The sequence below is a fragment of the Exophiala oligosperma genome (genome assembly GCF_000835515.1).
Source record: "Exophiala oligosperma strain CBS 72588 unplaced genomic scaffold supercont1.3, whole genome shotgun sequence".
Taxonomy (NCBI): domain Eukaryota; kingdom Fungi; phylum Ascomycota; class Eurotiomycetes; order Chaetothyriales; family Herpotrichiellaceae; genus Exophiala; species Exophiala oligosperma.
Window position 1 is genome coordinate 110,512 of NW_015622820.1, and position 23,570 is coordinate 134,081.

At 49.7% G+C, this 23,570-nt stretch overlaps 8 protein-coding genes across 8 annotated transcripts; 4 read left to right on the top strand and 4 right to left on the bottom strand.

Moving 5' to 3' along the window:
- The first annotated feature begins 11 nt into the window (after positions 1 to 11).
- PV06_02896 (uncharacterized protein) lies at positions 12 to 2,368 on the top strand. Its single transcript, XM_016403636.1, has one exon. It carries the CDS (start codon positions 242 to 244, stop codon positions 1,982 to 1,984), a length of 1,743 nt encoding a protein of 580 aa, XP_016264641.1. The 5' UTR covers positions 12 to 241; the 3' UTR covers positions 1,985 to 2,368.
- Positions 2,186 to 3,683, bottom strand: PV06_02897 (sorting nexin-3). The gene is made up of 3 exons (XM_016403637.1): positions 3,358 to 3,683; positions 2,912 to 3,236; positions 2,186 to 2,840 (listed from the first exon to the last, which is right to left on the bottom strand). Exons 1-3 carry the CDS (start codon positions 3,433 to 3,435, stop codon positions 2,812 to 2,814), a joined length of 432 nt encoding a protein of 143 aa, XP_016264642.1. The 5' UTR covers positions 3,436 to 3,683; the 3' UTR covers positions 2,186 to 2,811.
- Positions 3,684 to 3,873: 190 nt separating this feature from the next.
- Positions 3,874 to 7,459, top strand: PV06_02898 (uncharacterized protein). The gene is made up of 2 exons (XM_016403638.1): positions 3,874 to 4,853; positions 4,906 to 7,459. The coding sequence occupies exons 1-2, from the start codon at positions 3,896 to 3,898 to the stop codon at positions 7,008 to 7,010; spliced, it is 3,063 nt and encodes a 1,020-aa protein (XP_016264643.1). The 5' UTR covers positions 3,874 to 3,895; the 3' UTR covers positions 7,011 to 7,459.
- A 607-nt stretch (positions 7,460 to 8,066) lies between these two features.
- Positions 8,067 to 9,393, top strand: PV06_02899 (uncharacterized protein; the record flags this gene model as incomplete). Its single annotated transcript, XM_016403639.1, has 8 exons — positions 8,067 to 8,086; positions 8,143 to 8,405; positions 8,488 to 8,629; positions 8,702 to 8,802; positions 8,868 to 8,943; positions 9,018 to 9,139; positions 9,204 to 9,244; positions 9,298 to 9,393. The coding sequence occupies 8 exons, from the start codon at positions 8,067 to 8,069 to the stop codon at positions 9,322 to 9,324; spliced, it is 792 nt and encodes a 263-aa protein (XP_016264644.1). The 3' UTR covers positions 9,325 to 9,393.
- A 143-nt stretch (positions 9,394 to 9,536) lies between these two features.
- PV06_02900 (uncharacterized protein) lies at positions 9,537 to 12,482 on the bottom strand (the record flags this gene model as incomplete). The annotated part of the gene is made up of 7 exons (XM_016403640.1): positions 9,537 to 10,310; positions 10,385 to 10,512; positions 10,567 to 10,864; positions 10,931 to 10,961; positions 11,051 to 11,310; positions 11,764 to 11,866; positions 11,917 to 12,482. 7 exons carry the CDS (start codon positions 12,480 to 12,482, stop codon positions 9,537 to 9,539), a joined length of 2,160 nt encoding a protein of 719 aa, XP_016264645.1.
- A 687-nt stretch (positions 12,483 to 13,169) lies between these two features.
- Positions 13,170 to 14,039, top strand: PV06_02901 (uncharacterized protein; the record flags this gene model as incomplete). The annotated part of the gene is made up of 3 exons (XM_016403641.1): positions 13,170 to 13,542; positions 13,637 to 13,845; positions 13,935 to 14,039. 3 exons carry the CDS (start codon positions 13,170 to 13,172, stop codon positions 14,037 to 14,039), a joined length of 687 nt encoding a protein of 228 aa, XP_016264646.1.
- A 4,480-nt stretch (positions 14,040 to 18,519) lies between these two features.
- Positions 18,520 to 19,029, bottom strand: PV06_02902 (uncharacterized protein; the record flags this gene model as incomplete). The annotated part of the gene is made up of 1 exon (XM_016403642.1): positions 18,520 to 19,029. The coding sequence occupies one exon, from the start codon at positions 19,027 to 19,029 to the stop codon at positions 18,520 to 18,522; it is 510 nt and encodes a 169-aa protein (XP_016264647.1).
- Positions 19,030 to 21,117: 2,088 nt separating this feature from the next.
- PV06_02903 (uncharacterized protein) lies at positions 21,118 to 22,947 on the bottom strand (the record flags this gene model as incomplete). Its single annotated transcript, XM_016403643.1, has 4 exons — positions 21,118 to 21,471; positions 21,530 to 22,262; positions 22,321 to 22,588; positions 22,641 to 22,947. The coding sequence occupies 4 exons, from the start codon at positions 22,945 to 22,947 to the stop codon at positions 21,118 to 21,120; spliced, it is 1,662 nt and encodes a 553-aa protein (XP_016264648.1).
- Between the last annotated feature and the right edge of the window lie 623 nt (positions 22,948 to 23,570).

Consider the following 23,570-nt stretch of genomic DNA (forward strand, 5'->3'; position numbering starts at 1 on the left):
GCCGACTTGTAATTGTTCTCATGCCGATTTCCATCATATCCAGAGCCATGGTTAAAGAACGAAAATTGAATCGAATGCTCTTCTCCTCATCTCCTATTCTTGTCTGCTTATTATACTTTCGTTCCTGCCATCGATCTCGCCTCTACCTATCTAGATGAGCTCGACCACGTCTCTGCATCTCATCGATTCCCCCTCGACCATCGTGTCTCTAATATCTCGCCGGCAATGACCTTCCGCAGACATGATGAACGGTATGACCGAGCCGTTACCTGGCCTCCTTGATGACCCTCAGTTTCAGATCACGGACCTCCCCGCCCTCACCGACTTCCAGATCGCTCCTCTTCGTAATCCAGCGCCCGCCCGCCATGCAAACGCTCCTTCGCCTCTTGAGCCGTTGGCCGATAATCTCCTGCACAGCAAACGAAACAGCAAGAACCAAAAGCCAGTGGAAGATGGCAATGAAAAGAAACGTGCGCCGAAGATAACCCCAAATGACGTCCTCCTGGCTCGCGAAGCAAAGAAGCCGCATCTTGCAATCAGCGAACTGCTTGATGCCAATAATGAAATTGCTCCGATGCAGCTGCCATCGTTCATCAGTTTGTCTGTGGTCGAGAAATCTCCAGTTCAAGCACCAACTCCTCTGGAACCTGTGTCGAAGCGCGCTAGGCTGGATGACAATGACCACCCAGCGCCTGATTTGATCCGACGACTTCCTCGTCCGGCCCAGAAAGATGATCGCCAGAGCAGGCCGACCCCTTTGCTGCCAGCCATAGTCACGGGGCTACATGAACCTCCCCCCTCAGCTGCTCTACTCCCCTCTATCGATGTCGATTCCCGACCGACAATCTCACGAACTACAACTTCGAAAATCCACGTCAAAGACATACTGACAGAGCCGGAGAATGATGGAACCGCTACTTCGACATCACGATCCGCGGTTAGCACGCTGAAGGAGCTCGAACAAAACATCGAACCGGCGCCAGCTAGTCTGCCATCAAACCCCCCAAACCTGAATGACGCACCCACGCAAGCGAGTGCTTGGGACGATAAAAAGCAAGTACGAAGACCTCGCCGCAGATGGTCAGACCACGAAACCATGGACCTTCTTGCGGGTGTCAAGAAACATGGCGTTGGCAAGTGGAAACAGATCCTTGTCGACCCCGACTTCAGCTTTGTCGGTCGAAGTTCCGTAGACCTCAAGGATCGCTACCGAGTCTGTGCGACAAACAGTAATGTCGCCAAATATGGTCCTTCACCAAGGAGAAGCCCATCTGCCGCCGACACGTCTGGCCCCAACACTTTAACTAGCATCGTCCGAGATAGTGCTTCTCCTGAACGTGTCTTGCCGGTAAGCCCAGCAGCAAATCTTGAACAGCCTACGAAACAACGACGAAAACGGCGGGTGTGGACGGATTATGAAGATTCCAATCTTCTAAAAGGCGTGGCTAAACACGGCTTCCAGTGGACTGCCATTCATGACGACCGAGATCTCGATCTTGGACACCGAAAAGCCACCGATTTACGTGATCGAATTCGCAACAGATTTCCCGACGGTTACAAGCATGCAGAGACTGCACCACTGAGATCTGAGGTCAGGAAAGCGGCGCAACGCCAGGAGTATCCTTTTGCTAGGGCTACAGCAGTGGAACCTAGCCCTATTACCAAACCAAAAAAGACACCGGATTCGCGACCCAAAACGACACGCGCTCTCCCAGTGTCCAATAAGGGCACCTCAACCTTGGAGCGAGGTATCGATGGGCAGCCACATCGATCTATCTCAAACACAGCACTAGCCATGTTACTTCGAAACGATGACGACAATGGTACCGTTGAGCACAGAGAGTCCAAAGGAGAAAGAGAAAGAGAAAGGGATAGGGAACAACCTGGTGTGACTCTCCCGAGCTTCACGTTGGGTGTCGACGACATGGACTGGGGCAATAATACTCTTGCTCCACTCCATGAGTGGGACGAAATTGGCATTTGAAATCCGGTTGCCCTCTCTGGCTGGAGAGCAGACTTGCAACACATCTCAAATGAGGAGCACGGAACAGGAATTGGCATCACAGCACGGACGAACAACCTCGCGCGGAGACGCAAAGTTACGGCGCAGGATACAACGAGGAGGATATAGTTTTTCGTACGAAGAGTCTTTGGATCATATTTGAGCAGGTTCCCTCTCTGACCCAGAGCGGGTGTGGTAATGGCTTGAGGACGTGGATGGCATATAGATCTATATTTTTATCTGGTGAGCGATTTTTTGATACCCTGGGATTGCGATGGTATGGTATTATAATGTGATGGGCTCAGAACCCCCACTTGGCTTTCAAAGGCAGATATTCTGGTGTAGAAGCATCAATCATAATTTTTGTCTCTCGATTTCATCGGTTCTCGAGTTGTTGGTGGTCCCTTTTCAGCTTAACACGAGGCGCTGTCACTGAGAGCATTGCCAACATCGACATCGCCAGGCTCGCAACGATCGACCTATGAGAATGCACCCGCGCATTTGAGCCCAGGTGAGAAACAGAACAATAGAAATCCCCGGATCCAGAAGAAAATCTCTTCGAGCGCTACAGTCTGAATGCTCATACCAAAAACGCCACTCGCACAACGCTCGATGCTCAATTTCCGGAGGAAAAAGCCGGTGTGATTGTCTACAACCTTGATGAAAATGTCACGGCCAATGCGCAGGGCCTTTGCAGGGGGGGGCGTCAAATCGTCGTCTTATCTCTCGTGCTTTTGTGACTCCGTTCGCTAGCCACACCGTAACGCTTCATGTCAAAACGGTACACCACCCTGAAGATTCGCTTGTCACTACCATGCATTGCGGTCCCAATTAGGGTCTGTGCCTTGTCAGAACAATCGAACCCGTCACCATGTGTGGGTAGCGGAGGCATGTCTGTCTCTTGCTTACCTTGTATAAATGCTCCGAGTACTTTACTACCCGTCTGCAGAAGTGGGTGACCAACCACAATCTGTAGGAATCGCTGGAGACCCTCTCTTCTGTGCTCAATGACATCGTCAGAGAAGCGGTTGGTGAAGACTTTGCCCGGCAGTGGGGGAATCGTGACTCGTGCGCTTTCCCGCTCTAAAATGTCACGGAAGTACTCGAAATCAGAATATCGGCGGCGAACCACAGAATGCCGCAGCTTGAAGGCGGGGATATTCGTGCGCGTGTGGATTTCATAGGACGTGTACATGTTTCGAGGGGAAGACCCATGGGTCTGCGGGTTTTTCACCTAGAATCCACAGCGCGCATCAGCAGACAATTTCAACACAAGATTTGAGGGCTAGCACCACCGGCTCCCGGGTAAGGGTTGGATGGAGTAGAATGAAAGAAGAAGGCGATCAGCAACACACCTCGATCTCGAGAAAGTTCTCGGGAGGACCGTAGATCTCTTCGAAAGTCTGTTGGCGAGATTCGGGGAGAGCCTGCATCGCGACTGAGGTTGGCGGGGCTGAGATCGGAATGTGAGAGAGAGTGTCGCGTGAACAGATATGAGGAAGGGCTGCGAGGGGGGCGAGACCACAATATAAGGAGAGTTCTTCAAAGAATCGATCAGCGTTGGGAGTTGGTCGTAGTGTGGTTTGTGAAGACAAAGAGGATACCAATGCTCTAGAGGCCGACGGAGGTCAGTGACTAGATGCCTATCATGCCATACCAAATGTGTCGTCGAGAAGTTTCCTTGACTGCGTCTGGTAAAGGCCCAACGACTGGTGCAGCTGCGCTCTTTTCCCCGCGCTCGCCAAGGCTGATCTTCTGAATCCACTAGCTCGTTTCCGGCTTGAACTTCGGCTAATCTTGTTCGGAGTAAAAAAATTATAATTGTTCTCTTGTTACGGAGTACTCCCTCGCCCTATCAATCGTCTGGTGTATTCATCTCATCAGCTCATCACAATGTCGAAGAAAAGAAAGAGAGAGCCTGAGCCTGAGCTCGTGCAAATCTACAACGATCTGGCCGATTATGACGAGACGATCCGCCACGCGGCCGCCCGCACGTTGGTCACTAAGATTTTCAAGCCAGGAGTGACTAGCGATGATCAGACGAGGACCATCCTGACACGCCTGTTCCGTGGGACATGCAGTGGGCGCAAGGCTGCCCGACTTGGCTTTTCCATTGCATTGACCGAGCTCCTCTATCAGCTGATACCAAGTGATGCATGGCCTGCTGCCACAATCGTCGACATGCTGGAGACTCTGACTGTGCCTGAAAGTGGAACAACCGCCGACGACGAGCGAAACCATTGTTTTGGAAGACTCTTCAGCGCATCTGCGGTGCTTCGATCCGACATTCTCTTCACAAAATCCGAGCCTCTTCAATGGAGACGAGTATTGGAGCTGATCTGTGATTTGGCAATCCAGAAACCGTGGCTGAGACAGCAATGTGGCTGGGTCCTTGTGGACCGTCTCAATTCCGTCGCCACGAAGGCTGCCACGAAGGCTGCCACGAAGACTCTGGAAGAGTTTGCTATTAATGCCGTGGAGGTTCTGGATGCAAAGAAGATAGTCCGATCGCCGGAAGGTTTAGCACTTTGGTTGACTATCACAACACATTTCCCTCGTGCGAAATTGCTAAACTCTGTCTGGAAGTATGGAGATCCCTTAGCCATGAAGAATGCCAAACTTCTTGCCGACGTTCTTAAAGACGCACGAACTCTGCCTCAAGACGACTCAGATACTGAGGCTCAGGGATCTGCAAGATGGTCGCAGCAGCTGCATTTCGCCTGGGATGTTGTTTTGTCTCAACTATCTCGAGAACATACGACGTCACCCAATGATAGCAAGAATGGAACCGACAAGTCTTCAAAGCACGAACGGATCACGTTCGAGATCTTCTGGCAAAAGGTCGTGGATGGTAAGTGCGCTTCAAGTCTGTACAGAACAGCTGCTGATTCTGTGTTCACCAGAAAGTCTATTTTCGCCCACCAGTAGTCACGAGCGAAAATATTGGGGCTTCGCAGTGTGGGAAAAGGTCTTCACCATGGAACCGCAACGTTTCTTGCGGTTTACGTTCACACCCCGGGCGACATCATGCCTGGCGAACTCACTCAAGGTTCCTAAACACCTTCTCAGGAAACGTGCTTTGAAAACGTCTGAAAATTTCCACACTCGTCTTAATCAAGAAGAAGCGGTTTCGCTTTCTGAGCCAAGCTTGACGGAGACCTGCATCAAGGCATTACTGCGCAGTGTTGATTATGGCAATTTTGACCAGCTCACGAAAACAAATACCATGGAGAGCCTTTTCGATTCGGCTCATAATCACGTGCTCAAAATCGCTGCAGACGTCCTGATGTCCATCGCTGCTGAGAATGTGTCAGACGAGGAAGAAAAGCAAGTCATGAAGAGGCAGAAAACCGTCATAGATCTACAGTCTCAAATCGTTCGGTCAGTGTTTAACAATGCACAGCAGACAGAAGGTTCCGACGAACAACGGGGAGATGTACAGATCGCTTGTGATATCATGGATATATGGTTATTGGAGAGCTCTTCACTGCCGGCACCCAAGTCTTATGCCCCCGAGCTTCTCGAGGCAAGTCGAGAACACATGAAAGACCGTTTGGGTCTAGCATTTGAACATACACTGAAGCTTGAGGCTCTAGGATGTAGGATTCTGATGGATACAATGCTACGGTTGAAGCCTGTGGGCACCCATCAACAATCCGTGTCATCACGGTTCGAAGAAAGTGTGTACGTACTTGTACAGCAAGCCTGGAAGCGACTCAGCGATCTGTCTGGCGCTTTGGAAAGATTACCACAACCATTTCCAACTGACAAAGTCCCCACGCAGAGCTATCCGACGTTCTCGCACGGCCTTTCCTTACTTTATTGTCTTCTTCTTTTCCAGATCTATATCGGCGACACCGATGCGGTGGAGCTTTTGCAGGATGTTCTCGAATACCAGCAACATTGGGAAGCAAGGAAACCAAAGGGCTCAAGCGACCGAACTGCACACAATCCAGCCGATGCAATGGTGGAGATTATTCTCAGCTTCGCTTCGAGGCCATCGAAGTTTTTGAGGAGCATTACCGTTCGAATTTTCGAGGCTTTCGCACCCTTCGTCACTGGTGATGGTTTGGAATCCTTATGGCGTGTTCTGGAAGCAAAGGAAAACACACAAGGCCAGCAAGCTATGTTCCAGGAAGGAGGTCTCGACATGGAGGACAGTGAAGACGCTAGCGTAGACTCGGACGTTGAAGTGGAATCTCTCCCTGATGCCGAAGGACTCGCCTCTGGCGAACATGAATCGATCTCGTCATCAGAAGGATCCTCGCAGCTAGAACACTCAGGCGATGAAGAGGACGAGGAACTTGCGGCGTTTGATGCAGCTCTTGCCTCGGCTCTGGGCACTCGACCCTTCGATCAAAACGGCATGGCAGATGCATCTATATCCGACTCTTCCTCCGATATAGATATGGATGACGACGAGATGTTGGAGCTCGACACAAAACTTGCCGAAGTTTTCCGATTGCGGAACGCGCAACACTCACGAAACAAGAAAAAGGAAACCAAGCAAGCCAAAGAAAATGTGGTCAACTTCAAGAATCGTGTGCTTGATTTAATCGAATCATATCTGGATCATCAACGACAGAATCCCCTGGCACTTCATCTGATTGTGCCCTTGCTTGAACTTGCAAGAACTACTCGGACGCAGCAGCTTGCACATCGCGGGTGCGAGATCTTGCAGAAGTTCTATAACCGCCGCAAGGGATTGAATATGACTTTTGTGGATGGCGGATTTTCGAACGACGATGCTATTCAGGTTCTACAGTCTATCCACGACGAGGCATGCACGAAGGCTTCAAATGCGCATCTCAAAGCTGCAAGCCAAGCCAGTATATTACTTCTCACTGTTTTGGTCAACGCGGACCCTAGCAATATTGGCGCTATCGTCGAGATTTACGCTACAACACGGCTGAGACAATTGACCGAGAAGCAGTGTCAGATTCCGTCGAGCTTCTTCACCGAATGGAACAACTGGTGCCAAACTGCACGTGAGAAATTGGCGGCATGAGAAGTGCGGGCGGGAGTCAGTGCTGTTAGGGAGGGAACCGTCTCAAAGGAAGGAGAAGTGCCGGCATGGTGCTCACAGTGTTGACCAGGTTGTAGTGCCACTAGTCTGTCAAAGACACTGTGCCCTCCTTCGAGGTCGTCTTTGGCGACCCTCTATCCGTCCAAAAGTCAACAACCTTGTTGAGCTTGCAACACGAGATTGGCCCAGGTCTTTCCGCGCAGGCCTTCTGTTCGACTGGCACAAAGTATGCCGTCAAGAAGATTACGCAGCCTTTTCCATGTTCATTGGTCGAATTCTCGATCAGGGCCCTTGCCTACACCGAATCTGGGTTGTGCAACATGCTCAGCTCATATATTATATGACTGACGTTCATATCTCAGATCACAAACGAAGTTTGGTGTCAATCGATCAATTATGGTTCTAGACATGAGTCTATCTCAAATTGATATAGTCAAGTTTTACTTGCGATGCTCATTCGCGCCAGGCCGCCTGCTCTTCACACACCTACACGTTGCCTCTCCATGATTTTATGGCTTCAAAGGGCTCAACTGAGCCTTCCCTCTGTAATTGCCGTCTTTGCCATGTTAGGATTTTATGCGGCCTCGGTGTATTCTCATCTGGTCTGTATAGACCTGGAAACCATTTACCGCAGTTGCGGTTAACGATTGCCGCAAGGATTGCTGAAGGCACATCTACCACAATTCCAGATTTTGGGATCAAAGAACTGGTTCTTCGTAGTACGAACCATTGCGGAACCGCGTCTCTTCTTCAGAGCGGCGTGAAGGTATTTGCTTGTAAAGACCTACGCGTTCTTCTATTGCGGAATCCTTGGGCCGGCACTTCACGTCCTTTGCTTCGAGACAGGCACACTAACTCTCGACAGAGACCTTCATCATTTGGTAGGAGGTATGCCCAAAGTCTATGAAGACTATGAAGACTAATTACAAATCATGAGCTCAGAGTTGGCAGCAGTTTCCGCATCCATTCCACTCAGCCTACAGACAATCAAGAGCACAGCTGGTGTGAAGAACCATTCCCGTAACTTGCCAGTTCATAATGAGTCTTGGTCTTCATGGGTACAAATCTCTTCTTATCCGCATTGGCTGTTACAGTACTGACCAAGCCACCGCAGAGTGGCTTTCGTTTCTGGTGCCGGGGGCGGTATAGGGAGAGAGTGTGTTAAGCAGCTGGTGCGGGAAGGATGCACTCGGGTTTTTGCTACTGACATCAAGGAATCGGCATTGGAAGAAACCGTCAGCGTGGCAAAGCGACTCAATTCAAAGGCGAATATCGATACAGAAGTGGCAGATATAAGTCGTCCCGAAGTGATCGATGCGTTGATCAGTCGAGCTGTTCAGTCGTTTGGCCGAGTTGATTATGCTTTCAACATCGCAGGTCTGTCTGTTGGGAGACTATTATTCCCCTGGGGTTTTGTTTCTTCGTTCCGAAATGGCTAATGTTTAAATGTAAAAACTAGGCGTCACAGGAAAGCTCGAATCGATCGATAAGCTAACTTTGGATGACTACCAACTGGTTGAGTCAATCAACGCAAGAGCGGTCTGGTTATCTGAGCGAGCGCAAATCACTCAAATGTTGACCCAAGAACCTCTGCCAACCCAGTATGTCATACTCTGGATCTTAGAGTCTACCTCCTGGTAGGTGTGGCAGCAGTGGCTGACAATCAACCACAGTGATGGCCGTCCTGGTAGTAGAGGCGTTATAGTCAACGTGGCATCTGTCTGTGGTTTTATTGGGTTTCCTGATTCTACACCATATACAATGTCCAAACATGGTTTGTTCCCCTTCTTGTACCATCCCCGAAACGCCCCCATCTTTTATTGACAAGGTATCACATAGCCGTGATAGGCCTCACAAGAAGCGATTCCACCAGCTTCGCCGCCAAGGATATACGAGTCAACGCTGTCTGTCCTGGGTCAGTGATTATACCATTATGCCTGAATGAAACTCACAACTTTCGGCAACTGGCTAATATGGGAAACCCTCAAGGATCATTGACACTGCGATATTAGGCCCAACCAGAGATTATTCCCTCGAATACTGCCAGACATTCACGCCGATGAAGCGTCTAGGTACCCCGCAAGAAATCGCGGAAGTTGCCACCTTTCTAGGTAAGGTTCTCAGTCGGCCGCCGGCCTCTGGTTGTTCATTGATTCAATGCTGATTACATGGTAGCGTCCACCAGGGCAAGCTATATATGCGGAGCTGTAATCCCAGTGGGTTGTTGCGAAGCCGTTCTGCATGAGGTTTTCAGCTCACCATAGCATAGGTCGACGGAGGATACACCGCTCAGTGAACCCGGGCAGGTCAGAGGCTACAGCGGTCGTGAAGTTCAGATGACGGCGAAGCTTATCGTCTATAGTCGTAGTCTACCTAGTAGAAAATACACATATCCGTGGGATACTTGGATCGCATGTTCTCAGCACCACACCAGGCGGACCTTTATACGAAGAGGGGCCAAGGGATTGAAAGAAAGAGAAGTACCTGATGAACTGCTTTAACTACTTTTCAATCCTCAAAGTAGGGAAGTATCTTTGCCTGTCTGAACCTCTCAAATGAAAGAGCCCAAGACGTCTTTTCGTCAAAGGTTGTTTTGAAACCTGTCTGGTACATCTTGTCTGCGCAGATTTGGTGGTCGTAATCGAAAAGGCTGAGAATGGCGTCAAAGAAGAAAGGATTTGCGAGACTGTTGTCCCATGATCCTCGCTGTAACCCCTGATCCTGGACAATTTGGTCCCAGTCAGCGCGGTGCTTTGCCATGAACTCCGATGGCTTGAAAGACCCTTCAACCACCCCAACCCCTTCCAGACCAAATAAGGAGCAGATGAGAGACCAGCGATCGGACCATTTAGAAGGATTGTTGGTGTCAATGACGTTGAAAGCTTCTCCTCCCCCACAGAGCTTAGGATTGAGCGAGGCCCAGATGCTGAATTTCGCCACCATATCTTGGTTGGTCTGGCTGGAGAGTACGTTATAGGACTTTTCGGTACCTGGCCAGGGCACTTTACTACCTCGTCCGTTCACGAAACGGTATAGGGATAGGTAGATCCCCAGGCTCTGGCTCAGGCATTGTGCATTATTGTTGGGAACAAAGCCAACCACCAAATCGGGCCGCACCTCGCACCAGGTCCATTTCCGTCCTTTTGCCATGCGCGTCAGCGCATCTGTCTCCCAGTAGTAGAAAAGGTTTGATGCATGCGGCTCCGGGAGACGCGGCAAGGACTCCGAGAGCGGGAGGTGATCACCATAGGGAAAATCTTGGAAGAGGTGGATACCGTACGCCTGGGATTACATTATCAGCATCCATCCATCCATACATCATGCTGGCCCGCCAGCAGCAGGTAGTGTATGTATACTTTTGTACCAGTCGGCAGGACAAAGAATTGGAAATCTGGGCAGAGTGCTTGAACTGCCATAGTAGCCTTCTCCAACATTGATGAATTAACAATGGACTCCTCCTTTGGGTCTTCAACCCATTTATAGCCTGTTTACGTGTTATTAGACTCTGATCGCAGCCGGAAAAATACAGTTTGCTTACTGTTGAAGAATACGTGAGTGACAGTGTCGATGTCGGGAATCTTTTGTTTCAGAACATCCTTCGTGCCCTCGGCATTGAGACGGATAAGATCAATCCCGCTGTAGATGCTCAACTTGGAAGAGTCTGGCCAGAGAGCTTTTTCGGCACTGATGGGTCGAACTGTGACTGCGCTGACCTTGGAAAATGCCTGCGCCTCAGGCGAATTTGATAACAGCTGGTTGACGATGGCCCACCCAGTTATTCCAGACGCTCCGAACACAAGGGCGTGTTTGTTCTTATCATCATGCTGCGCCAACTCCTTGTTTTCGAAAAGATTGGTCAATACTAATGAGCGCCGCCTGGTAACCCCCCCAAAACCACTCACGAAACTTGGATGCGACCCCCTGATGGCAGGCCTGAAGCGACGATGAGGACTCCAGCTTCCTTTGAGGCTGCAACGCAGGGCCGACATCTTCCCAACCAGTCGAACGTGAATGCGACTTACTTTGCTGGAGCCGCAAGTTTGGCACTTTCAAGGCCCTGACAGATGTTTGCAAGAGGCCACGAGTGATAGTGCCCAGCCGACTTAGCATTCGATTGGAGGATACTGCAGTTCCAATCTTGGGTCTCAAGGCCCGCAACCCGTATGCGTCCATGGATACCGATATTCGCAAAGAGGAGCTTGCGGGTGGGGCCGGTCGCAACTTTTCCCCGGCCGCTCTGTGGAAAGACTGATCGCACTGTCCGCGACTTATAGTCCTTGATCTTGACATGTCAGCTGTACTGATTCACAGAGAAGTGAAAACCTTCACCCTAGCATCTTTGGAGACGGTTGGATCTCACTAGATCCTGCAAGCTTAATGCGAGAGAGAGCAAGTGTTAGTCAATCTAAAACAAAGTTGTAGTCGCAAGCGGGGAATTGTGGGCCGCCATCCGATCATGGAAATCGAGCTAAGAGGATCGTTGGGTCAGGAAGCCTTTGGCTGGCGCGACCGCGAAAAACAATATCCAGAACCTAGCCCATGTATCTATCATTGGCAGCGTACGGAAGCAAACACGGTGTATAGTGTAGATTTGGTAGCAAGCCCCATGCCATCGTTCTGCATCAATCAACTACCCTCGTGTGATGTGCCCAAGGTCTTAGCAAGTCCAACCGCCGTCCACAGTGTAAGTAGAGCCGGTCACAAAGCTGCTTTCATCACTAAGGAGGAAACAGACAATATTGGCCACTTCCTCTGGCAGAGCAAACCGCTTGATGGGAGTTGTGGGCTCGGAGGCGGAAAATTTGTCCGCTGCTACCATTGGAGTCATGACAGCCCCCCTTAGGAAAAACCGTTAGCATGCTCCAGAACAACATTCAATGGTACTAACGGTGCAACACAATTAACTCGGATGCCCAGCTCAGCGGCATCCCGTGCACCGGCTTTGGTGAGCCCAACCACCGCATGCTTGCTTGCACTATATGGAGCATTCTTGGGTAGTCCAAGTATGCCTGCCACACTTGCAATATTGACTATACTCCCTCCTTTCTGCATGATATCTGGTCTGAGTTGTTCCGCGATGCAATTAAAGACGCCCTTCGCATTGACGTCCATGGTGTGCGAATATTCCTCCGAGCTCACCTCCCAAATTGGGAGGATATTGCTTCCTTTTCCAATTACTCCGGCCACATTAGCACAACCGTGGAGTAACCCATGTTGCTGCTTAACCTGGTCGATGAAGTCTCTCACATTGTCCCTGCTCCGCACATCGACTTGATGGATGGTAATGTTGCGACCTTGATGATCTAACGAGCGAGCAACCTGTTCGAGGCCTTGCACATTGATATCGGCGAGAGCCAACGAGGCTCCTCGAGCTGCCAATGTAGTGGCGCAGGCGAGACCAATTCCTGAGCTTGCTCCAGTCACTGCGAAGACTTTAGCGTCGAGCGAGGCCATGGATAACTATGTACCCTTCGTCGCCTGGTGACAAAGTACGAAGAGTGGCTTTTATGGTGACTTTGCTGAGATACAATTAGTCGCAGTCTGGTAGTAAAACACCCCCAATCTCCTGTTGCTATCCGATTTAGGAAACATACTATCCTCGCGGAAACCATTAGGCAAACTCCATATACGGAAAACAATACGGTGACTCACAAGTTACCTAGCCGTGAACCTGTTCTACGGATGATGCGTTTTGCTTGAACGCCCACAGCATTGAATGGCCTGTTCAGGAGATTGGCACTTCAGAGGCATTGCTTGAGCGGCACAGCTTAAGTTAGACACCCCACGAAATTCCTTCGCCATGGTGTAGCGTCAGAGGAGGTAGATTCAACTTATGTTGATCGAACCCACAAGAAGCTTGCAGCTAGTTTTCACATTACAGCCGCTGAAGACTCCATGATTCCCTCGGGTCATTCTGGGTAACGGTTCCCTGGATAGCACTGCCGATTGAGGCACAACAAAGGAATTACTGAATTTGCACTCTCTGCAATAAAAAGCCTTACATATATCCGCTTTTGCCTCGGTAGGTCAGAGGAGTGCTATTGTCGCTCCCTTTTGACAGTTGTGACCTTTGTTTGTCCTCCAAAGACGTCCCTATTCCGACCTATCTGCTTTCATTGCGTTTCTTACCAAGCTCAAAAGATGTCCAAAGTTCTTGAAGGTTCTGGCATCCTCTACGTCAATTCGAGAATCGTGGATAAGAAGCTGCTGCCAGAGTCTCTCTTTCACGAATGGTATAGTGGAGAGCACATCCCAGATGTATTGAAGACTGGAGGAGCGCAGGCCGCGTTTCGCTACGAAAAGGCAGAGGTGGATAATTCAGCCGCAGACCGTCCATATCTAGCCGTCTACTTTATACCACGGGCCGACTTCCTTGGGTCCAAAGAGTTCGATGACATCCCTGTCGTGAGTGATCAACTGCCAGGCGAGAGCAAGAACATATTCGACCTAGCCGAGTTCGATGTGCGGTTCTACAATTATATATCAAAGAAGGAGGGGAGCCAGTTGGAAAATGGTAGGATCAAATAGCGGCTTGTTTCATTGACTCTTCCGCCTCTACCACTGTGTTATATCTGAATGACCTAGTAGCACGGACTAAATTACAACAGGTCCGACAGGCTTCTTACGAACGATGCAATTCAATGCTCCCTCGGAAGTTGCTGGAGACCCAAAGGGAAGGCTCCTAGATTGGTATACATCGCAAAATTGGGGGCATGCTGCAGAAAGGATTCGACTGTTTGAGATGTTCTATAACACCATGAATAAGCTAGCACAGGAGGATAACCCTCTGTCACAACCTGCCAAGTTTTTGGCTCTGGTAGGCCCTCCCCCGTGTTGTACTCCTTTGATATAGTTTCCCTTGGGTGTCGGCCCTGGCCTTAGACTGACCAATGACGACTTGAGTAGGAAGAATACGCCACAATCGACCAGCTGAAAGCAGCAAACAGCGATACGCAAGGGGTGATATTTACCATTACAAAAGAATTCGGTGATCGTGGGATGAATTTTTAGTGTTGAAGCACGGTTCAGCTATAGTAAAACTAGAAGCAAGATTATACCAGCAGTAAAGCGAAGGGAACATTACAGAAATATAAAACGGCATTGCGGGGAAACATTTCGTTCACAGTGAACTCGCCTCTTGTTTACAACTTAGACAGTCTTCCAGCGGTTAGCCGCCCTCCGCCATCAACAGGTATTGTGGCACCATTTCTATTGGGATATTGTAAGTATATGAGTCGCTTTCTTTCTTATGAGTTCGAGACTTACATCCACGCTGCTCCACGAGAACAAAGAAAGACCATTACTCCAGCCATATCAGAGGCGACCCCGAGTCTTCTCCGAGGGTTTTCTCTCTCCAATCCTTCAAGACCACCAAGGGACTCTATCAGGCCGTTCGCGAGCTTGGAGGGGAAGAATCCAGGGGCAACGGAGTTCGTTGTAATGTGTCTCGGGCCAAGTTCAACGGCGATGTTTCTTGCCAAATGGTCTGCTGCGGCTTTGGATGCCGAATAGACAATTGTGCCATGCTCTCCGACATGAGGAACATGAGACCCAGCCGTAGAGCTGACGATGACGACTCTTGCAGGATCCGATAGTGTCCCGGCTGCCTCGAGTAACGGCGTAAATCTGGATTTTTTAGAAGCTGCGCCGACACAAGCAATGGCATGTCTTGCTCTGGTACTCACATTCTGATCAGGTTGAATATGCTCCGAACATTTAAATCTAGCACTTTGACCGTGCTAGCATCTGGTGTGGTATCAAATGGGCCTCCCCACACCGCTCCAGCATTGGCGACCAGAATGTCCAGCTTGGATTCAGTTTTCTGGACTTCCTTGACCAATCGCTGAATCTCTTCTGTCTTTGATATATCTGCAGGAATCGCCAATGCTCGCCCTTTTATATTCGGTAGTTTGTTCAATCGTTCGACGGCCTGATTGAGGCCATATGTGCCTCCTGACTTGCGAGACGTCAAGATGACCTTTTTCGCCCCAGCATAGAGGAATGCAGTTGCTGTGTGGAGTCCCAAACCGCGAGAGCCTAGCTTAACACCTTTAAGATAAGCCAAAGACTGATGCGCGGATTCGACTCACCTCCAGTGATCAAAGCAACCTTTCCGTCAAGACGGAACAAGTCTTGAAAATCAGGAATGTCGGACATGGCTCCCTGCACCGCGCGCTGGTTGGACAAGTCTTACAAGAGGCCCAAGAGCTTGGATTGAGGAAACGCTTTAAGACGGAGGCTCTATCCCAGGTTCTGTTAAGCTCTTTGATCCATGAGGTGGTCTGGATTAGGAAATAGTGGCTTTGGCCGCCGATGAGGAGAACAGGATCTCGGAGCGTGAATCGTTATCCCAAACGAGAGTCCCCACAACATCGGTCCAACAAGCCGAGGAATTTATTAGCATTGCCATGACTGGGGATGCCAATATGATACTTGATGGCCTTTGCGTTGACCTGAACGTGGTATTGACTTTATCATCACAGTCACTATTCAAATGCTCAAAAACATGGCAGATCGCCGACCAAAAGAAGACTGTTCAAGGCGCAGACCAGTCCGCGTTGCGGGCGCCTCCGGCGGAGTCTTTGACCGATTTAGGTCGCTCAAAGACCTTTCCAGTGATCCTGACATCGACGTCATTGTCGGCGACTGGCTCGGAGAGCTCAATATGACCCATCGAGGGTCCCAGAAGGCCAAAGAGGCCCAGACCGGTGACCAGTCTCAGGAGGGTTCCTTTGAGGTTATTTTTGTCGACTGCTTACGCCCTGCATTGAAGAATATCGCAAAAAATCGCCAAAAAGTTTGCGCAAACGCTGGAGCAACAGATGCGAAAGGGTTAGCCAAAGCCGTCAGAGACATGTGCCAGGCAGAAGGGGTCGATCTTAAGGTTTCGTGGATCGAAGGCGACGATGTTACCGAAGCTGCACTGAAGATGATTGCCGCAGGGGAGGAATTTGCGAGCTTACCAAGTGACACCAAGCTGTCCGACTGGGGTCATGAGCCTCTATTTGCTCAGTGCTACTTGGGAGCAGCTGGCATAGCCGAGGCTTTCCGTGCTGGTGCTGATATCGTCCTCTGCGGTCGCGTTGCCGATGCATCGCCTTGTGTAGGTGCAGCAATGTGGTGGCATGATTGGAAAACAGACCAATTCACAGAATTGGCTCACGCTCTAGTGGCAGGTCATCTCATCGAGTGTAGCAACTACGTGACCGGAGGATACTACAGTGGCTTCAAGAAAGAAGTCTTGCCCGCATGTGCAGACATGGGTTTTCCAATTGCCGAAATTGACGCGTGCGGCGAGTTCATCATCACCAAGGAGAAAAACAGTCAAGGGATAGTGACGCCTGGAACATGCATTTCGCAGATGCTGTACGAGATCCAGGGTCCCTTGTATTATAACTCCGATGTGACTGCTCGGATAGACTCTATGAAGATGGAGGCCATTGGCGAGAATCGTGTCAAGGTTACTAATGTGATCGGACTGCCTCCTCCTCCCACAACAAAGGTAGGATTCACAGCGCTGGGCGGCTACCAGGCCGAGTTCCATTACTTTCTCACGGGATTGGACATTGAAGAGAAGGCCAAGATGGTCGAGATACAGACATTGGCATCGATGGGAGAATATCGCAAGGAGTTTCATACTCTGAAATTCACGGTAACGGGCTCTTCACGACCAAACCCGAGGAATCAGAATGAAGCTACCGTCGATCTTCGTATCTTTGCGCAATCACGGAATCCAGAAATCATATCGGCTGGAAAGAATGTGATTGTGAAGCCTGAAACACCATGCTTTGCACGATGGTGCTTGGAGAACTGCCTTCAGGGTTATCCAGGGTCGACCATGGCTTTGGATATGCGTCAGGCTATGGGGAAGCCATACTTTGAGTACTGGGCTACTCTAATTCCCCAGTCTGTCGTGGAGCACAAAGTGTACCATTTCGATGCGACAGTTCAACACATCCCGCCTCCGGCTGTCACAAAGCATTATCCACGACAACAGAGTTCATACGACACTACGAATCCTCTACCTGCTGACTCCTGGGGCCCGACAAGATCTGCCCCACTGGGCCATGTATGTATGGGGCGGTCGGGCGACAAATCCTCGGACTGCAATGTTGGCTTCTTTGTCCGGAACACCGATGAATGGGACTGGTTGCGATCGACACTGTCAGTCGAGAAGATGCAAGATCTTCTGGGAGAAGAGTACAAGGGCGGGAGGATCGATCGCTTCGAGTTCCCTCATTTGTATGCTGTGCATTTCCTGTTGAGGGACCATCTGGACCGTGGTTGCAATGCGTCTTCCAGTTATGACACGCTTGGTAAGAACTGTTGCGAGTATCTGAGGGCAAAACATGTCGATATCCCAGTCGCATTTTTGGAACGAGGAATAATTTAGGATGAGCTACTCGGGGTCCCCATGATTAATCCGCAAGACTCCGCTTTGAGAGCCCAATTCATTCAAAACTTCAGCTAGTGTCTTTCCCGGTTCTCCAGATGCTAATCGAGCTTCTTCAAGTGAGCACATTGCCAGTGGCCGTATCTCGACCTGCCGTCTAACCATACGATGGACCGCGTCCGCGATCGATGACCGATATCCATCGCACCACTCAAAAACAACTCCCGTAGCCAAATCTTTGCGACCCACCACCGTGGCCAGGTGAGGGTTGACAATTCTTGGAAATCCAAATCCTGACGTTCCAACGTGCTCATGTCGAACTCTGATGGAAAGGGGGTACTCTTCCTTCCTTGACTGGCATGCAAGCCTAAAACAGTCCCTCTGTGAGTTTGTCTCATTCGGAAAAGAATGGGGTGCTGCAAACTTACCCATACACTCTGAACGGACATTGCAACTTGCCATATGAAGAGTCTGGAATGCCATCCGGGACACTGTGTCTGCCCTAGTTACCACGGTCGACACATTCGATTTCTATATCTGGAGGTATCTGACACATCTGTACTCCTAGTGTTTTCTATGCCCTGGCCACCGTGCAACCAAACTTGGCTGACATGTGAGTCGTAACTGTGTCGTGGAGTATATACGCCTTGTTCACGATTTAAAGCTTTACTGATGACCGATACGTGTAGCCGGGGCTTCTGAAGAACTTTAGCAAGCCCTTAGTATCCATCAACATATTATGCCCACTTAGGGAATCATTAGACGCTCTGGCGGATTTTAGGAAAATACCACTCCTCGACCGGGTGCGGCATTCCGACATCAAAGTAGCTCCTCAGGTCAGGAGTGGACGACCCATAGGTATTACAACTTCTATGTAGAGAAGCTTATGACAGACACCAATCTATATGCACATTTCTTTGATTGTTGCTACTTGTCCTGTAAGTTGATACTCTTATGGATATCAATTTTCCTTGATATGCTGCTCCCGCAATTCTTCCCCATTAACGTGAAATGGCTCACACGGGATCGTCACAGCTACAAACCTGGCAGGGTTTGTTTGAGAGCCGTTTCTCCAGCGATGCATAGTTCCCCGCTGGACTATATGGTCCTGTTCACAGAAAAGCAATTAGGGCATCCGCTCAGAAGACCGACTCGGAGGGAAGGGAGACAAACCCCTGGTAGTAAACGCACTACCTCGCCGCTATCAAGCTCGTGTAAGACTTCACCCATAACACAGATGGAGAAATCGATCGAAACTGTTCGATGAAGTTGACTTTTGGCACCTGGAATAAGGTCAACCACAAGAAGATTCGCCCCCGTGCCATAAGGCACGATGTTTTGTCCAGTCGAGCTCGTAGGGCCACTTTCTTGGAGATATGATTTCAAGTCGATGTCCGCGGCCAACTTTGCGGGTACAGAACCAACTGCATATGAGCGACCTGTCCCGCCAGCATTGGGAACCGGCCAATATCTAACAGGCGGTGAGTCGAGATAAATGCTCTTTCCACCGCTGTTGTGTCCGGTGATATGGCGTTGGACAGGCGGAAGCATTGTCACAGACTCCACCATTTCAGAACCTAATTCCGGGGCAAGTTTTAGCTCCGCCATTTCCTCAGAGTACTTGCATGCAAATGTTGTTGGGTCTGTGGACAAGAAGCGGGTAGATTATGTGAGGAAAGTTATGTTGTATCCTAAATTCCAGGGTTCAGCAAGAGCTGAGGGAGTTTGTACGAAGCCATGGCGGACACAACTCAGGTCGGATAACGTCTTCCGCTATCTATTCCTGACTGCCAGGGACTCAACGAAACAACATCCAGCCCCGCATAGAGGTCGGAGGAGTCGGGTATAATATAGATGGGAGTGGCAATTGGATTTTATAGTAGTGGATTGGAACTCAACTCCGATCACATCCTGCTTCGGCCGGTCACAATTGATGTGATTGAACTTAGAGCCAGAGAATTCTCTCCTGTTCTACACGAATCCGCTGGACCATCACTGACATAGTATCTCAGCATATAGGGTGGCGTGATTGAAGTACTATCAAGGGAGTTAAGAGCTTGGATGGGGAATGTCTTCTTCTGTTTCAGAAATACGTAGAGTTCGTGTCACGTCGCCCGCTATCAAGAAAGAAGCCAGGTCATGGCTGCATGGCTGTCCTTGTGGAATTGCTCTGAGACGTCTTTCAGAGACGATGCTGGCCATGTCCAGAAGTAATGTGGGAGACCCGCGTATTCCTTTGCCTTCACCTGCACTCTTCTCGGATTTTCATTAGAACTGAGTCGGATGAAGAAGACGACGAGACTTACCCTCCTTCCCGGAGTTTCTCAACCAGCAGTCGACCATCGTCTCTAAGAGTGTCTTTGCAGGCTATCGCAATATATGTCCTCGGTAACCTATGTAACTTCTCATGAAGGAGTACAGATAGGTACTTGTGACCGAGAGGCGGCCCATATGCATCTATGTTATATCCACGTGAGTTAGTAGTTTCATACCTATTGAAGCGATCTCACCAGCGAATCCTATCATGCCCCCTGGAGAATTGGGACCCGTATCGGCATTATCGACGTAGGATGTATGCCTGCCCTCAAGCTCTTTGGGAATGAGCCTAGGGTCCACAGTCACGGGCACAGCCAAGAACAAACCATCTGGCGACCTGTGATGCCCCTCATCGATCAATCGAAGTGCGACTGCGAGGGCCAGGTTGGCTCCGGCAGAACCACCAGCGAGCACGATTCTCTCCGCCAGACAGTCAAAGGTGCTCGCATGAGCGACAGCCCAATCGTATAGTTCCACACAGTCGTCCAAGGGGATGGGAAATTTGTGCTCTGGTGATAGCCGATACTCGATTGACACGACGATCATCTTGCTTCTTTTGCAGAATTCCACGCATTGAGCATCTTCACTGTCGATATCTCCCATTGCCCAACCGCCTCCGTGGATATAAATGCACAGGTTCGAATTTTTGACAGACGGTGAGGTGTAGATACGAACCCGATTCCCACTTTGAGTGACAATCCGGTCGTCACGTTGAACAGAGGTATCAAATCCCTTCATCGGGAATTTCGAAACGAGATCTTTTCCTAGTGACTCCCATTGCTTGAGAATGGTGCCAATGTCGCCATCAAGTACTGGTCTATACCCTAAGTCTTTTTCAAACTGCAACAAATCAGCACAGGAGGACATAAGCATATGTTGACTGCCAGTAGAAGAGGTGAACGCACATCAATCCACTCTGCTGCGTAAGCCTCCGTCATAGCCGTTCACTGCATTCAGTCCAAATCGAGGCGGCCAGTTAGAACAGTAAAATGGGTAACTTGGTCGAGTTTTGAAGTGCTGTATGATACTGCAGGTTGTGTAGGGATTGGTATGGAAGTCGGAGTGACTGTGAGAAAGGTCTAATAGGCCTAAAAACAGCCAAAAGGTGTGGATCTCTCACGGGCACTGCGGGCCAACAGCTTTGATTCGATTAGGCGATGCGGGAAACGCTTTACCCCCAGCTTAACCGGTTTTCAAAGCTTTGCATCCCATGATAATAGACAAAGGATCTTCATTCTTTCAAGACGGGATCAAGTCGTTGGCTACGTGCGGCAGGCACTGTGCCACTTGTATAGCTAGATCTAAGCACGCTGACTGCTTGAGAATTGGGTTGATAGCGCACATAAGGCTCTCATGCCATAGTTGTATACATGTACATACCTATAGCCTGTGTTTGATATTAGTCGCCAGCAGTTTGGCATCTTGCTTGGCCCATTCTCTCATCGTCTTTCTTTGGATCTTCCCACTTGCTAGTTTTGGTATTTCCTTAACAAAAGCCACACCTCCCTGAAGCCTTTTGTGCTTGGCCACTCTTTCTTCAACCCAGGATTGAATCGATCGCTCTGTAGGACGATGTTCAGGGTTCATGTCTTTCAGCACCACATAAGCCCTTGGGAATTCTTCTTCTCCAGAGGTTATGCCCACGACGGCAGCATCGGCAATATCATCATGCTGGAGGAGTATGGCTTCTAGCTCCGCGGGGGCCACCTGGAGTCCGCTTACTTTGATCAACTCCTACTACGGTTAGCTGGCTCCGGGGCTTCCAAAAAGACAGAGAAAAAATTCTGGGTACCTTTTTCCGATCCACTATCCAAACCATCCCTTTGTGGTCCATCACAGCGATGTCCCCGGTCTTCAGCCAGCCATCGTCCGAAAATGCCTCTTTCGTGGCAGCTGGGTTTCTCCAATACCCCAGAGCAACATTGGGGCCCTTATAATACAGCTCTCCCCGTTCTCCTGGGCCAACCTCATTTCCCATGTCGTCCACCAGTTTACAGAATGAGTTCGGATGAAGCATTCCGACGCTTCCTGTCTGGCTGCAGAGATCGGCAGGCATATTCAGCCCACCACAAGTTACTTCAGTCATCCCCCAGCCCTGCCTTATTGTGAACCCGAATTTCTTGGTGACCTCATTCTGAAGGGCCATGGACAAGGGTGCAGCTCCACAGAGAACGTCGATCACGGACGACAGATCATACTTTTCTGTCTCAGGTCGCTTGTTGAGCATGATCATAATGGGAGGGGCGATCTGAAGGTGCGTGATTTTGTACGTCTGTACAACCCATAAGAATCTTTCGTAATTGAAAGTCTTCATGACGAAGACTTTAGTTCTCAGTTTTGCTGCCATCAGGATGTTATACACTTGACCATAGGCATGATAAAGGGGCAAAAAGCCGACCCATCGCTCCTCGGGCCGGTTTCGCGCGCTATAAGGCTTCCCATAGTCTCTCATAAAGATGATCTGCTCAGAGTTTGCTATCAAAGCATGATGGGATACGTAGACACCCTTGGGAAGTCCAGTTGTACTATCCGAGGCAGTCAGTAATACGAAAACCAGAGTAGGATTACACGAACAGGACGTACCCTGATGAATAATTTAGACTTGCAGCTCGAGTCTTCGACGCGCTTGAATCAAATGGTGCCAGTTGCCCACATTCACACTCTGTCTCAGGAGGAAGTATGGAAAACCAATCGACCAAGCCTCTGACAGGCTGAACTGGGCGGTCAGAGAACAACATGAGGCATTCCAGTGGTAGCCCGACTTCCTTGGCCGATTTGATGGCCGTCTCAGCAAGACTCGGATGGAGAAGAACGAGCTTCGCCCCCGTGTCACGCATCAAATTGCTCAACTCTGTTGAGAGTTAGATTTTCGGCCAATTATTGGGGACAAGATAGTGACAGACCTCCGACGGTGTAGGCAGGATTTGCTCCTGTAAATACAGCACCATAAGAAGTAACGCCAAAATATGCTACAGGCACAAAAATGTGATTAGGCGTGAATACTAGGACTACATCACCATGCTGGAGCTGATGTCTTTTCAAGGAGATAGCCAGCCGCCGAACCCAGGACCGAAGGTCATGCAAAGAGAGCGCTCGTGATGGATCTTCCGCATCGATCCATATCGGGTCTTTCGAGATGTTGTCTCCCAGTGCATAAGACAAAACATCCGTCTGTGGTATGGGTAGGTCTGGAAAGACTGAACGAACCATTATTGCTGGCGAAGTTGAAGTTTCGGACTGCTAGCTGTACCCAAGCTTTGAATCTCAAGATATTAGATGGACTGGCTTACGGAGGCTCGAAATGAGAGATTGTTGTGTTTGGCACTGGACACAATGCCTTGCGGTGCTGGCGTGGTTGATGGAGCATCATGTAACTGTATTTGGTTGTGGTTGCCGCGGGTGTCGATATCCTGCTCCAGCGGGTTCGTAAAAGGCCACCCGCCCCACTGGATCGAAGTTATACTTCAATATGCATGTGTTGTAACCCCTGCCATTCATCGATGTAGTTGCTGATTAGATCAAAAAAGGGAGAATCGGTAAGAAGACACTCCAAAGCGTCTACACAGGCCCGCTTGATTGTTATTGACCTTTTCTGTTCCATCCATTAAGTATTTTCATTAAGTGTTTTAGCCTTCGAGTCCGCACATGATAACCCTCGTTAGGTGTCCAGAATGCGTCTTCAAGTAGTGATAACCCTGTCAGATTTCCATTTCGCTCGCGATGTTCCTGTAAAGCTCGTTGGTGCAAGTCTAGACCTCAGGACACAGGGGCCTTGTTCAGATTCTGGTAATCTAACCTTCCCACCTAGCTTGGACCGGAGCGGCAGACCTGAG

What these genes read in the sequence shown, in the direction of transcription:
- PV06_02896 (XM_016403636.1), top strand. Translation starts at nt 242, where the DNA reads ATGATGAACGGTATGACCGAGCCGTTACCTGGCCTCCTTGATGACCCT.
- PV06_02897 (XM_016403637.1), bottom strand. Translation starts at nt 3,435, where the DNA reads ATGCAGGCTCTCCCCGAATCTCGCCAACAGACTTTCGAAGAGATCTAC. An exon ending in AGAACTTTCTCGAGATCGAG is followed by an intron (nt 3,237 to 3,357) that starts GTGTGTTGCTGA and finishes TGTGGATTCTAG; the next exon opens with GTGAAAAACCCGCAGACCCA. An exon ending in ACTCGGAGCATTTATACAAG is followed by an intron (nt 2,841 to 2,911) that starts GTAAGCAAGAGA and finishes GACAAGGCACAG; the next exon opens with ACCCTAATTGGGACCGCAAT.
- PV06_02898 (XM_016403638.1), top strand. Translation starts at nt 3,896, where the DNA reads ATGTCGAAGAAAAGAAAGAGAGAGCCTGAGCCTGAGCTCGTGCAAATC. An exon ending in CTGGCAAAAGGTCGTGGATG is followed by an intron (nt 4,854 to 4,905) that starts GTAAGTGCGCTT and finishes TGTGTTCACCAG; the next exon opens with AAAGTCTATTTTCGCCCACC.